Below are 15,007 nucleotides of genomic sequence, written 5' to 3'. Positions count from 1 at the left end.
GTGGCACATAAAACTTTGCGGTCCGCACAATTAAAGTGTGGTCCGCAGTTCCTTCAACACTTAGCCATTTTTTAGTCGACCCTTCTTGCAAGTCACACTCAACCCTGTAGCACACTTCAAATGAAGTTAGAACAACAAATAACATCTAATTACAAAAGAAAAAGGAAAAGAATCACGGGTTGCCTCCCAAGAAGCGCTTGATTTAACGTTTTGTCACGACGCAATGTCAATGCATCCTCAAGTGAAGTAAATGACCGTCACCACATAGCTATCTCCAACCTTTCCCAAGTGGTGCTTCACCCGGTTACCATTGACTCGGAATACTTCATTGTTTTTGTTCTTCAAGTCTAATACACCAAAAGGTGTCACACAAATAATTTCAAATAGACCACTCCACTTAGATTTTAGCTTCCCGGGAAACATTCCTAACCTTGAGTAAAACAACAATTAAAGATCGCCCACATTGAACTCTTTGTTTCAAATATATTTGTCATTAAGGTATTTTATCTTTTATTTGTACAAGGACGAACTTGCATATACATGGTACCAGAATTCATCCAATTCATTCAAGTGTGTAACCCGTAAGTTAGCGACTACATCTAAATCAAGATTCAATTTCTTTAGAGCCCACATTGCCTTGTGCTCTAGCTCCACTGGAAGATGGCAAGCTTTCTCGAACACCAACCAATATGGAGACATTGCAATAAGTGTTTTGTAAGATGTCCGATAAGTCCATAACGCATTATCAAGCTTCTTGGACTAATTCTTCTGATTAGCATTCACCGATTTAGATAGGTTACTCTTTATCTCCCGGTTGGTGACTTCCACTTGCCTACTAGCTTGTGGGTAATAGGGTGTCGTGAAATTATATGTAACACCATACTTGCAAAGTAAAGTGTCAAAATCTTTATTGCAAAAGTGTGACCCCCCATCGCTTATGATTGCACGTGGAGTACCAAATCTTGTAAAAATATTCTTCTTCAAGAAAGCCACTATACTTCCCGCCTCATTGTTGGGTAAGGAGACGACCACAACCCATTTGGACACATAATCCACCGTGACCAAGATGTAGGTGTTTCCACAAGAGCTCACAAAAGGGACCGTGAAGTCAACTCCCCAAACATCAAAAATATCAATCTCCAAGATGGTTGTGAGAGGCATTTCATTTTTCTTTGAGATTCCACCAGCCCATTGACATTCATCGCATATTTTCTCCAAAGCACTAGCATCCTTGTAAAGAGTAGGCCAATAGAAACAACAACTAAGAACTTTGGCCGTCGTTCTTGCTCCACCGTGATGACCACCATATGGTGAAGAATGACAAGCCCCAAGAATATCACCTTGCTCTTCTTCCGGTACACACCTTCTAATAACCCTATCCGTACAAATCCGAAAAAGGTATGGTTCATCCCAATAATAATCTTGACAATCTCTTTTGAGCTTCTTCCTTTGGTTTGAAGTGAACTCATCCGGAATGATTCCACTCACAAGAAAATTTGCCAAGTCCGTGAACCATGGCACCTCTTTCATTGAAATTGCCAAAAGTTGCTCATCGGGAAAGGATTCAATGATTTCAAGGCCATCATGCGGCCTCCCGTCCTCCTTTAAACGAGACAAGTGGTCCGCCATTTGGTTTTCATTACCTTTCCTATCTTGGATATCAATATCAAATTCAGTAAACAAGAGTACCCATCTCATCAACCAAGCTTTGGAATCCTTTTTTCTCATATAATAACGAAGCGCCATATGGTCCGTGTGAACAATAACTTTTGCACCCATCAAGTACGGGCGGAATATCTCGATGCAAACACAATAGAAAGGAGCTCTTTCTTCGTAATGGTATAATTGACTTGGGCACTATTTATGATCTTACTAGCATAGTAGACCGGATGGAAAATCTTGTTGATACGTTGCCCCAAAACAGCCCCAACCTCTACATCACTTGCATCACACATGAGTTCAAAAGCACACTCCAATTTGGAGCAGTGATGATAGGAGTAGTTGTTCACTTGAGCTTCAATAGTTCAAAAGCTCTCATGCAATCATCATTGAAATAGAACTTTGCATCCTTTTCAAGGAGCTTGCACAATAGGCTCACCACTTTAGAGAAATCTTTGATAAAGTGCCGATAAAAACCTGCATGGCCAAGGAAACTCCGCACATCTTTCATTGAAGTTGGGGTGGAAGCATAGAAATCACCTCAATCTTTGCCTTGTCAACTTCAATTCCATTCCTTGAGATTTTATTGCCAAGGAAAATACCTTCCTCAACCATAAAATGGCATTTCTCCCAATTAATTGTATCAAGTTGGTGTCTTCACATCTAGCTAACACTGTGTCCAAATTTGCAAAACAAACATCAAAAGAATCCCCAACCACCGAGAAGACATCCATGAATACTTCAAGGTAGTCCTCCATCATATCCGTGAAAATAACCATCATATACCATTGAAAACTCCCTGGTGCATTGCACAAACCAAATGGAATCCTCTTGAAAGCAAAAGTACCATAGGGACATGTAAAGGTTATTTTCTCTTGATCTTCCCGGGCAGTGAGAATTTGGTTATAGCCCGAGTACCCATCAAGAAAGAAATGGAAAGCACGCCCGGCCAATATATCGAGCATTTTATCTAAGAAAGGAAGTGGAAAGTGATCCTTCCTTGTAACTTTGTTGAGCTTGCGATAATAGATACAAACCCTCCAACCGGTCACCGTTCTTGTATGAATCAATTCATTCTTATCATTGGTAATCACCATCATGCCCCCTTCTTTGGGACACATTGAACCGGAGAGGTCCATGAACTATCGGAGATGGGTAGACCACCCCGACATCCAACCACTTGATAATCTCCTTGACAACTTCTTGCACATCCTCATTGAGTCTTTTTTGATGTTCAATGTGCGGTTTAGCACCATCCTCAAACATGATCTTATGCATGCATAAGGCATGGCTTATACACCGAATATACTCCAAGGTCCACCCAATAGACTTCTTCCTCTTTTGTAACACTGCCAATGTGGAATCAACCTGCACGTTAGTCAAACAAGAGGAAAGAATAACCGGTAAAATAGAACAAGGGCCAAGGAATTCATACCGAAGGTGGGGAGTCAATGGCTTCAACTCCAATGCAGAGGGGCTCTTTAATAGAATGCTTTATAGGAGGAGTCTTCCTATTTTCAAGATCCAAAGATAATTTTCGGGGTGCATAGTTGTTCGACCCCATTCCTTGCAAAGAGTTCACGCATTACATGAAACCATCCATCTCGTCATCATCAAAATTAAGCAAAATGGCCGAAAACATATCACCAACATTGATAGTAGCACTAGTATTATCAACAATAACATCGGTCACCAAGTTCACAAAAGAACACACCTCATTGCTAGTTAGTTGCCGCATGGTCTTACACACATGGAATACCACTTTTTCGTCACCATCCAGGAAAGTGAGTTCTCTGGATTCTACATCACAAAGAGCCTTACCTGTAGCAAGTAAAGGTCTCCCAAGAATGATCGACACTTCATAATCAACTTCACAATCTAGAATGACAAAGTCTGCCGCAAGAATGAATTTATTAACCTGCACCAAAACATCTTCAATCACACCCAACGGCCTCTTCATGGTACGATCATCCATTTGTAATCTCATAGAAGTGGGTCTTGGTTTTCCAATCCCCAAAGTCTTGAAAACCGAATAGGGCATCAAATTTATACTTGCCTCAAGATCACAAAGAGCCTTAGCAAACTCCACACTTCCAATTGTACAAGGAATTGTGAAAGCACAGGGATCCTCTAACTTAGGAGCCATTGAATGAAGAATCACACTCACTTTATGAGTGACTTTGATAGTCTCAAAATTCATCGAATGCTTCTTTGTCACAAGATCCTTCTTAAACTTTGTGTAACCGGGCATTTTTTCCAAAGCGTCTACCAATGGCACATTAGTTGAAAGACTCTTCATCATTTAAATGAACTTCTTGAATTGATTCTCACCATTTTTCTTGGCAAGTCTTTGAGGGTATGGAGGTGGAGGCTTAGGCAATGGTATGTCAATGATGTGTTCCCTAGACGGGTTCACCTCCTCTTTAGTCTCTTCCACACTATCATCAATATCAATTCGCACTTCCTCATTTGCTTGAGCAACATTGTTTGGGATTACATCACTTGGTCATCATCGATAAGTCGCCTTTCACTTGAGGTGGGTGCGTTCCTGCCTCTCCACTTCTTGTGATAACCTCCATAGCATACACCGTATTTCTACCACCCTTTGGGTTCACCACCGTGTCACTATGTAGTGCACCCTTAGGACGAGAATTTAGATCTTGAGAGATTTACCCCATTTGAACTTTTAGATTTTGGATTGATGTGTTGTGTGAGGCAAGTTGGCAATCTGAATCGGTATTCTTTTTCATTATTTGCTTGAACATGTTCTCAATACGTCTCATCTCATTGTTTGAATAACTTGAACCACGGGAAGATAAGGAGGTGGGTTGCTCGGTTGTTGATACATTGTGGGCCTTTGAAAACCCCACCCCCGGTTGCCTTGATTGTTTCCCCAACCACCTTGGATGTTGCCTCCCCAATTTCCTTGGTTGTTTCCACTCTATTTTCCTTGATTGTTGTTGGTATGCCAATTCCCTTGATTGTTAGAACTCCAATTGCCATGGTTATTTTGTGGTCGCCATTGTTGTTTATTTGGGCCTTGGAAGTTATTTCTTTTCCCTTGAAAATTATTCACATATTGCAATTCCTCCTCTTGCTCATTATATGAATCATCTTGATCAAAACCGCCATCATCTTGCAGATATTTCTCCACTCAGGTTTGCATTTGTGGACCCTTGGTCCTCTTCTTGTTCACCAAAATATTGACTCCCTCCATAGCATGAAGTTGCTTAGGATCTTGCACTTGATTGAGTTGGGTCTTTGCTAATTGAGTCATGGTAGTGGTCAATTCGTCAATGGCTTGCCCATGATCTTGCAACTCTTTGTGGAGGTAGATCATATTCGTATCAGTTTGTGGGACATTGGCCGGGGATTGCCAAGCCGATGACATCTCTGCCATCTCATCTAGAATGTAACACGCCTCTGCATAAGGCGTGGTCATAAAGTTGCCACCGGCTTGCTGATTCACTACATATTGGTTGGTTGTGTTAATACCACGATAAAAGGTTTGTTGCAACATGTTTTCCTTCATATCATTGTTGGGAGTTTACTTAACCATTGTTCTATAGAGCACCCAAATTTTGTGTAGTGACTCATTCGTTTCATGTTTGAATGTCAAGATCTCATCTCGAAGTGTAGCCATGTGCCTGGGAGAGAACCACTTAGCAATGAACTTGGCCACCAACTCATCCAAAGTGTGTATTGAATGGTTCACAAAACATTCCAACCAATATAAATATTTTCCCCATAGAGAAAAGGGAAAAAGCCTTAGCCTCAATGCATCCTCAGAAACATTAGTTTTCTTGCTCCCCCAACATGTATCCACAAAGTCCTTAAAATGTTTGTAAGCATTTTGGGTTGGTGCACCGGTGAAGAAACCCCGTTGATCAAGTAAAGTGAGCATTACGTTGGTGATTTGAACATTTCCCGCCCTAATACAGGGAGGGACTATTGAACTAGTATAACCTTCATTGGGCAATATCCGGTGTTGAGCCACTTGTGGTGGATGTTGTGGAGGTGGGGGTGGAACAGGCACGTTGTCTTGTGGGCCTCGCCGATTAGATTGTGGTACTTGAGGCACCTTATCGAGTTGTTCCTGCTCGCCGTCCAAGTCCCCCAATGGCATATTTTTGAGCTCATTGTTCGCCATGTTTGTACCTATGATTTCTAAAACAAATTAGTAACACGGAAGGAAAAGAAGATATTCCAAAAAACACACTCTAATATATAGCTAACACCATTATAACTCCCCGGCAACGGCGCCAAAAATTGATCCACACCCAATCCACACTCAACAAAGAGTGGAAGAGGACACTGGAAGAATAGTACCCAACTATGAGTCAGGGTCGATTTCCTCAGGGAGCTAAATGTGGGTGTTAGAGTGTACACTTGATGACTGTAGAAGAAATATCTTAAATACGCTTCCAAACAAGATGGTTTTGCAAATTACTTCTACAAACTATACTAACAATGATTAACAAGAGAAATGAAACTAGATATTGATTAATTATTTTTGGTTGTTTTCAAACAGGTAAAAGGCCTAGGGATGTAAACTTCACCTAGGTGTTAGCCTAATGGGTTAATTACGTTAATACTTGTTTTAGTGATTAGGGTGTGGTATAGCTCTCAACTCTAAGTAGCCCACTCAATACATCTTAGTCATAGAGTGATTTTGCCCAATTTGGCTTTCCCAAGCCCAAATGGGTAACAAGACAAATAGTTGATATGAGCTAAAGTCGGGTTTTCCCTATCTCTTGTTCAAACCCTTTAATTGGACTAGTCAAAACCTTAACTAGCCCAATTTCTTGTTAGCCAAGTTATCCTAGGCTAGATCCATCTTTCTCAAGTAAAGACAAAGTCAAAAGGCATGAATCAATGTTTGCAACCATAAATTCTAAATTAAAGCATGAACAAGGCTAAATAACAAATACCCAATCATAGACAAATAATAGATTAATTAGCCATAAGGTTTACACACTAGGGTTGGGTCACGACCCTAGTAAATATCTAGCTACTCATAGTAGAAATGGAAGAAAATAAAGAAGAAACACTAATTAAAGCCATAATACAAAATTAAAATGATAAACTAATATGTTTTTAACCCAATTTGGTCACAAATTACCAAATCTACGGCCTCAGAGAGAATTCTGCAGTCCACGCTTTCTTCTGTGGCCGCAAAAATACTTCTGCGGGCCGCTCTTTTGGCATGCTGCGCTCCTTCTTGTCTTATGAGCCGGAACACTCATTTTTGAGTTAGATTTCTTCACTAGAGTCTAATTCTCTAATATTCTTGCAATTTTCACACTTTCATTAGTTTTGGGAACATAAATCAATACTTTCGGACTAAAACTAAAGCAACAAGGTACTAATAAGTGATTAAAATATACACTTATCAGTACCAGAGGAAATCGACACAACAAAATCAACCGCAGAGGAGCTCGAACATGTTGCTTTGTTCACAGAGTTCTTAGAAAGAAAGTTCCATTTGGGAACGCGGTTGTGTCCCAAACTAAAGCTTAAAATTTTTGATTTTCTTAAAACTAACATTGATTGTTTTGCATGGTCTCACTCATATATGATAGGTATTCATTTGGAAGTGGTTGTCCACAAATTATGTTTGGACCCTCAGTTCCCTCCGATAAGGTAGAAAGAATGACTGATACCTGAGGTCAGAAACAAGTTTGTCAAAGAAGAGGTAACCTCAGTTATTGAATATAAGTCCAATTTAGGAGGTAAATTATCCCGATTGGTTTGTTAACGTAGTGGTTGTACCTAAAAAGAATAATAAATTTAGAATATGTGTAGATTATAATGATTTGAATAAGGCATGTCCTAAGGACTTTTTCCCGTTGCCGAACATTGACCAAATGATCGATGTTATGGCCGGGCGTGAGTTAATGAGCTTCCTTGATGCGTATGCCGGGTATAATCAAATTAGGATGTACCAGGAAGATCAAGAAAAAACCTTGTTTGTCACAAAGTTTGGCACATACTACTATAGTGTGATGCCTTTCAGGCTTAATAGTGTTATATCCACTTATCAAAGGCTCGTTAATAAAATATTTGAACAACAAATTGGTAAAACTGTGGTGGTTTATATTGATGATATGTTGGTTAAGTATCTTAATGTAGGAGACCATTTATCTAATCTACATGAGATATTTGATATTCTAAGAAAATACAACATGAAGCTTAATCATGAAAAATACGCTTTTGTAGCTGGTTTCGGGAAGTTTCTTGATTTTTTGGTTTCACATCGTGAAATTGAAGTAAATCCTGACAAGATTAAAGCCATAGAAGATATTCCTGATAAAATGACAAGTGTAAAAGAGGTTCAGAGGTTGACTGGCCGGTTGACGACACTTAGTAGGTTCATTGCGAGGTCTTCAGAGAAGTGCCATCAATTATTTTCACTCATGAAAAAGAATAATGCATTTCATAGACTTTAAAATGCCAGCAAGCATTGAGAGACCTAAAAGGTATTGTCTAGTCCTCTGCTGTTGTCACAATCAATGAAAGGTGAGCAATTGTTAATTTATTTAGCAATTTTGAAACTTGGGGTAAGTGTTGTTTTGATCCGAGAGGATGAAGGTACGCAATTTCCTGTTTATTATGTTAGTAAAGTTTTATCAGGAGTGGAGACACTCTATCCGCACCTTGAAATGTTGTCTCTAGCTCTTGTATTTTCAGTGCCACCAATAGCCATTGTGACATCTTTTCCCATTAGAAACGTCCTTTATATACCTGAATTGTCAGGTCGATTGGCTAAATGGGTGGTAGAAATTAGTGAACTTGATATAGAATATAAACTTTGGACATCTAATCAAGTCGCAAGTTTTGGCCAACTTCGTGGCTGGCTTTAGTCCGAGAATGATGCCTTTAGCTGCTAAAGAAGCAGTTATGGTGTGGAAACTATCTTCGATGTTTGGACCTTATTTACGGATGGAGCTTCTAACGTAAAAGGGTCCGGTCATGGGATAGTATAAATCACTCCTTCAGGAGAAACTCTTAGACAGGCCATTAGAAACGTACCTTTAACTAACAATGAAGCTGAGTACAAGGCTTTGGTTAGAGGACATGAGTTAGCTCGTGGACTAGGCTCCGAGGTAGTTGAAATAAATTGAGACCCCCAACTAGTAGTGAATTAGGTATATGGAATTTTTGACACCAAGGAGGAATGCATACAACCGTACTTGAACAAGGTTCAAGTATTTCTTTCTTGGGTCAAGGAATGGTTGATCATCCACATTCCAAGGGAAGAAAATGTCGAGGCAGATGCATTAGCCAATTTGGGGCCGTCCATGGAAATGTTGCATTTGATATTGGACGTGGACACATATTGTGAAGTTAACTCAACAAACCTAATTTGGGATTTGAGAAATGAGTTTATAGAATATTTATGGCATGGAAAATTTCCTGAAGATCCAAAAGCATCCCATGCATTACGGACTAAAGATGTTCGTTATTGCCTTGTTGACGGTCAATTATATAGAAGGTCTTTTCAAAGACTATTGGCTAAGTGTTTAGGGACATCAGAAGCTGACTATGTAATGAGATAAGTTCACGAAGGAGTGTGCGGAAATCACTCTGATGTAGATTCGTTGGTTCTCAAATTGATAAGGATTGTCTACTATTAGCCCCAAATGGAATAAGACAGGAAGGAATTTGTACAAAAATGTGATAAGTGTCAGCGCCATGCACATATAGTGTATTAACCGACAGAACATTTGCATTTGGTGGTGTTACCGTGACCATTCATGAAATGGGGGATGGACATAGTTGGTCTGTTACTTCAAGGGCCTAGGCAGGTAAAATTTCTTTTGATTTTAACTGATTATTTCACTTAATGGGTTGAAGCATGTGCTTACAAAAAGATTGGAGAGCGAGAAGTGATTGATTTCATATAGGATCATATCATTTGTCGATTTGGAGTATCAAAAGAAATTACATGTGATAATGGGCCACAATTTATAGGTTTTAAAGTCACAAAGATTTTGGAAGGGTTAAAGATCAAAGGGATTACATCTTCTCCATATCATCCAAATGCCAACAGACAAGCAGAGTCATCCAACAAAGTTATAATACAAAACCTCAAAATGATGTTAGAGGATGCGAAATGTAATTGGCCAGGTGATCTATCGAGAGTATTATGGGTATATCGAACAACGGTGACGTCAAGCATGGGAGAAACACCCTTTTTGTTTGTGTAAAATGCGGAAGCTTTGATTCCGGTGGAGATTGGGAACCAACTATAAGGTATTCCCGGGCAAACGAGGAGGCAAATAATGAAGCAATGTACACCAGTGTTCGAATTCTCACATTTAGCATCCGAACACTGGGGGGGGGGGAGCTATTGTATATTAGAGCACTAAAACTGTCACAAAGACCGGGTACTATTAGAACCGGAAACATTATTCTATAAGGACCGGGGACTGCATGATCAGATATGTAGAAATAAGTTTTACAAGTTAACCACATGTATTGGCAGCTTTATTTACTTAAGTAAATAAATATTTATGTAAATGTACTTTTAAGAATGGAAGGAATAAATCAAAATCCTTTTGTTTTTATCTTATTTATTGTCCTAATGATAAGTTACATTTGAAAGTCAATTAAACCTCAAATGCTTGTGCCAAAAAGAACAGGAGACGTCCTCTTTAAGAGCACCATAAACATAACGGCCACTTCTTATGAAACCATCATAGTCAAATAGTAAATACCGGCAAGTTTGAATTCCCTAACTTTAACAAAAAGTAAATATAATATATTGCACGGAAATTGATCAAGAGGTGTCTTTATTTCTTGAAATGCCAAACTTTTAAAAATTTTGGCATAATTACAATAGATTTATGCATTACATCAATTGGCTTTTCCGGTGGAGTCCGAAGGAAGAGAAATATCTTATGCATCTTTTGCAGATGAAGGATGTTCCGTCTCCGAATGAGTACCTTCATATTTACCTTCTTCTTCAGCTCCCGAGTACTCTGAACTTGTGCTCGAAGTGCTTGAAATAGTGGGTCGAGCAGGAATATTGTTAAAGGTAGTCGTCTCTAAGCTTTAGCAATATATCCATCCATATTCTCTACCTTCTTTGGCATCCTCCAAAGTCTTCCTCCTCATATGATAAATTGCATAAGTTTTCTCGAAAGCAACAACGGCACCTCGGAAATGAGACTCGGTGTTTTCAACTGTTTCCATTTCCGTGAAAATCCCTTGACGTTCTCCCGATTGAGCATACGGTTGACGTTCTTCCGTGAAATGCCCCATCATTAGTTTCTTCTTCATCAAGGACCATTGTGGTCGGTCCAATGGGAATTTGTATTTGTTGAAGGATTCTCCCAAGTCTCAGTCGTAGAGGTACATCTTCTTTTTAGTTTTTTATCCTTAGGCAGGGGACTCCGGGAGGAGGGACCTTCACCGGTAGCAAGAGTAGCTTCACGAGCCTTCTTCCGGTTAAGGAGTTCTTGCAATTGTTGTTGGGCCTCCTGTGGGTCATTAGAAACCTCAACAGCGAGTCAAATAGAAGATCCTTTTGGAAGAACCATGTATTATAAAAGAGGGTTGGTAAATTGGTACTAAGTCACGTTGAATATTGAAAGGAAATGAGAAATTTTACTTACTATGAATTTTGGCTTTCCAATTAAATTTGGATGCAAATTCTCTTTACCTACGGGAATCCGGTCTGGAAACGTCTAAACTTTTTTGGACCCATTGGGCTAGGTTCTTAACCGATAGTGGTTCCCAACGAGTAGCTGGAATAAGGAGAATAAAATTTAACAAAGGAGGGAATTCTCTTTAACACAATAAGAAAAAGATATATAAAAACTTACGAGTAAATTCCAAGATTTAAGTATGGAAGGAGCTGTTGCCGGAAGGATATCCCTGGTAGCAAAGATAATGAACTGTTCCATTCAACCTCGGTCATTATCGTCATCGATGCTGGTAACGATGACATGGTGGCCACATTTGCTGAGTTTGATCACGCCCCACGGAAAAACTTTGCGAAGTAGAGGTTGATCAAAATGGGCAAGAGTGAGGGTTTCTCCGGCCTGAAAACATAATTTTCGAAGACAAGCCACCATACGCCACATTGATGGACTTACTTGAGCCAAGCAGATTTGGTAATGATGGCAAAATTCTAAAATAAAGGAATTAATTTCTTGACCCAATCTTAAGGTAAAAGGGTATGTATAAACATACATGAACTTGGGTTTGCTAAAATTGGCCCTTTCCACTTTACTAGAGGCTAAGATCTCAATATTATTCTAGTCACATTCTTCCTTCATAATAAGAATGCTAATAGGGCGAATGGAAGAAGGATATCTGCGGACAGTCCAATTTTTGTCATTATTGGGGTTGATAGTTTCCTTTTTGAACTTGAAGGTCCAACTAGGAGTGAAGTTGAGAAGGTATAATTGTGTTGACGGTAGGAGGTTCGGCATCGACTTCTATAGTTTTACCCTTCTTACAGGGGCCACCACTGATTTGACGACAAGAGTTTCTAGGGGCAGAAACAGTAGAATACATGGTGGTAGAAAAATCTGAACAAGGAGGTTTTATTGAGAAAGAGATGTTTTATAGTTGGGTTTGTAGGAAATTTGAAGAAGAAGAATTTGTAAAAGTAAAAGGTAAAAGTGATGAGTAGTAGAGAAATTTATAAGCAGCAGAAATTCATGGTCATGATCACCTTGAAAACTGGCAAAAATATTTTCTGAATTACGAGAGCACGTGTTCGGCTCATTATATGCAAGTAGACGTGTGTCCTTTCAAATGTCAGAAACCATTCAGGAAGTTTTCCGCCAAGGAAGAGGTCTTATATACTTCCCAATAACAAAACGTATTGTCACCAGAAAGTAGGAGACTATCTCTATGGGGTAAAATTGGTAAACAACAGGTGGATGCTTGACGAGTTGACACGCAGAAGTAAAGATAAGTAAGATAAGAGTCAACAAATAGCTGGCATCAGTTACTAACATGTGACCGGTGCTGGGTAAGTTCCGAGGACAGCAAAATCGTGGACGAAGATTTGAAAGGAAGAAAATAGTTGGAAAATACAACATTCAATGAGATATCATTACAAAGAATTTATTCATTAATTCTCAACTATTATTCAGCCATCAAGATGGATTTTTTCATATTAAAGGAGAGCTTGATTTATGAACAACCCGATCGGTCGTTTCGAGCTCTAGCATGCCGTTCAGCAATTTTAGACCTTGAACAACTTCACTTTACATATAATGACTTGTGCGTATAGTTGGTTTTGATTTTTGAGAAGTTCAAAGTTGATTTGGAAGAATAATTCTCAATTTGGAAGCTTTAAGTTGAAAGAGTTGATCAAGGTTTGACTTTTGAGTAACCTACCTTGGAATCGAGGTTTGAAGGTTCCTATAGGTTCATAAGGTGATTTCATACTTGGACGTATGTTTGGGTTGAGTATCAGATGGTCCGAGAGTGATTCGGCACTTATTATCGGAAGTTTATATAATTAAAGGTCTTAAAATTAACAAAGTTTGACTTGGAGTGTTCTTTGGTGTTATCTGACTCTGGGATCTTGGATAGGCTCATTTTATTGATTGGAACTTGTGTGCGAATTTTGGTCGTGATCCGGAATGTCTAAGTGCGATTCGGACGTGTTCGACGAAGTTTGAATGTTTGAAAGTTAAGCGAATGTTTTGATCGTCGATCCATGGTTTTGATATTATTTGTAGTGTTTTGAGACAATAGATAAGTTTGGATAAGATGATGGGACTATTTGTTATGATTGGACGGAGTCCCGGGGGCCTCAGGTGTGTTTCAGGATTGTTTCAGACCAATTCCATTTGATTTCAAATTGTTGGATTGCTGGTTTTTTTGTTCTTCGCGAACACGGTGGGAAGCACGCGTTCGCGATGAAGGATGTTTTACTGGAGGTATTTTGTGATTTGCATTCACTATTGAGTGGTTGTGTTCACGAATGTATGGGGGAAGAGGTTCATCGTGTTCGCGACAAGGTCGACGCGTTCGCGAAGAAGAGGCTGGGTCTGGAGATGTGGCCTTCATGTTTGCAAAGGTGATGCCGTGTTCGCGAATGGTTGCCTGGTAGAGCATCACATTCGCAAGCCTTTTCTCGCAACCACAAAGAACACTTTTAGAGCAAGAGCTGAGTGTGCTTCGCGAACGCGAGGCACATGCCACGTTCGCGAAGAAGGATGCCTGGCCAAACTTTATAAGTTGGAATTTTGGAATTTCGTCTCATTTTTCATTTGGGAACAATTGGAGCCGACTTTGGGGTGATTTTGAAGGGCCATTTCACCCATATATTGAGGTTAAGTGTTTCAAAGCGAGGTAAGTCTCCTGTCTAACCTTGTGAGGGGAAATCTACCCCGTAGGTATTATATTTGTTATGTGCTATTTGTTGTGGGAGATACGTGGTGACAAGAGTCCATACGTAGCTAGAATCATGTTTATGTCCGAGTAGACTTAGGACTTTATCATGCAATATTTGTATTACTTAAACTCAACTTGTTTGTTTAATTACTTAAACATAAAATTTAAATTTTATTAGAGATTATGTTAGGTCGAACCTCATTACCTAAGTTGTTTGGCGGGATACTTGATTATTGGTAAAATTCATGCTTACTTTATGTTCCTGTCCTTGTATTGTAAATATGTGTCCCGTAATTCGATAAGTTTTCTCTATTTCTATGGATCAGACTGAATGCCTCAATAGTGCTATGAAATAGCAATATGGATCGGGCTATATGACCTCGGTAATTTATTGATATGCATCCATGGATCAGGCTGTATGACCTCGACGGTGTACACGATTATTACGGATTGGGCCATACGACCTCGCAATAATTCGTGTATAATATCTCTAAGAGTCTGAATATTCATGAGATTACCCCTTTTAATTTGAGACTTGGCATTTACTTGATATTTCTTATCTGTTCGAGATAGCACACGATGTTTGAGGACCTCGTATTCATTCTTATATTGAGGATCGTGTTATGTACGTACATTTGTTCTTATTTTTTTAATTTCCATGTTTCATACCTGTTTACTTTTACTATACTCGATCTATTTGTGATGACCCGATAGGTCATCATATATTTAAGAACCTAATTCTGCGTTACGAGGTCTTAAAAACCTCATCTTAACCTTCCTCGATTTGCGTACGCAGTCTGGGTATTGGCCCGGAAGGCTTATATGTTAAAAACTGATAAAAATAAGAATTTTTACCTAAAAATTTAGTTGAGTTGACTTCGGTCAACATTTTTGGTAAACGGGCCCAGATACATGTTTTTACAGTCCCAGTAGGTCCGTATCGAAATATGGGACCTGGGCGTATGCCCGGAATCAAATTCGG

The 15,007-nt window shown here is 39.3% G+C and overlaps 1 protein-coding gene across 1 annotated transcript; it reads right to left on the bottom strand.

Moving 5' to 3' along the window:
- Positions 1–237: 237 nt before the first annotated feature.
- Positions 238–699, bottom strand: LOC138909925 (uncharacterized). Its single transcript, XM_070201140.1, has 2 exons — positions 548–699; positions 238–430 (listed from the first exon to the last, which is right to left on the bottom strand). The coding sequence occupies exons 1-2, from the start codon at positions 697–699 to the stop codon at positions 238–240; spliced, it is 345 nt and encodes a 114-aa protein (XP_070057241.1).
- Positions 700–15,007: the final 14,308 nt, after the last annotated feature.

The sequence above is a fragment of the Nicotiana tomentosiformis genome, chromosome 4 (genome assembly GCF_000390325.3).
Source record: "Nicotiana tomentosiformis chromosome 4, ASM39032v3, whole genome shotgun sequence".
Lineage (NCBI taxonomy): Eukaryota > Viridiplantae > Streptophyta > Magnoliopsida > Solanales > Solanaceae > Nicotiana > Nicotiana tomentosiformis.
The sequence above is the reverse complement of the archived record's forward strand: the minus strand, read 5'-3'. Positions and strand labels throughout refer to the sequence as shown.

Bases quoted from the DNA above. Each gene is read 5' to 3' on its own strand.
- LOC138909925 (XM_070201140.1), bottom strand. From the start codon at position 699: ATGTCTCCATATTGGTTGGTGTTCGAGAAAGCTTGCCATCTTCCAGTG. The intron at 431-547 runs GTACCATGTATA...GTTTTACTCAAG, and splicing joins AATGAATTGGATGAATTCTG to GTTAGGAATGTTTCCCGGGA.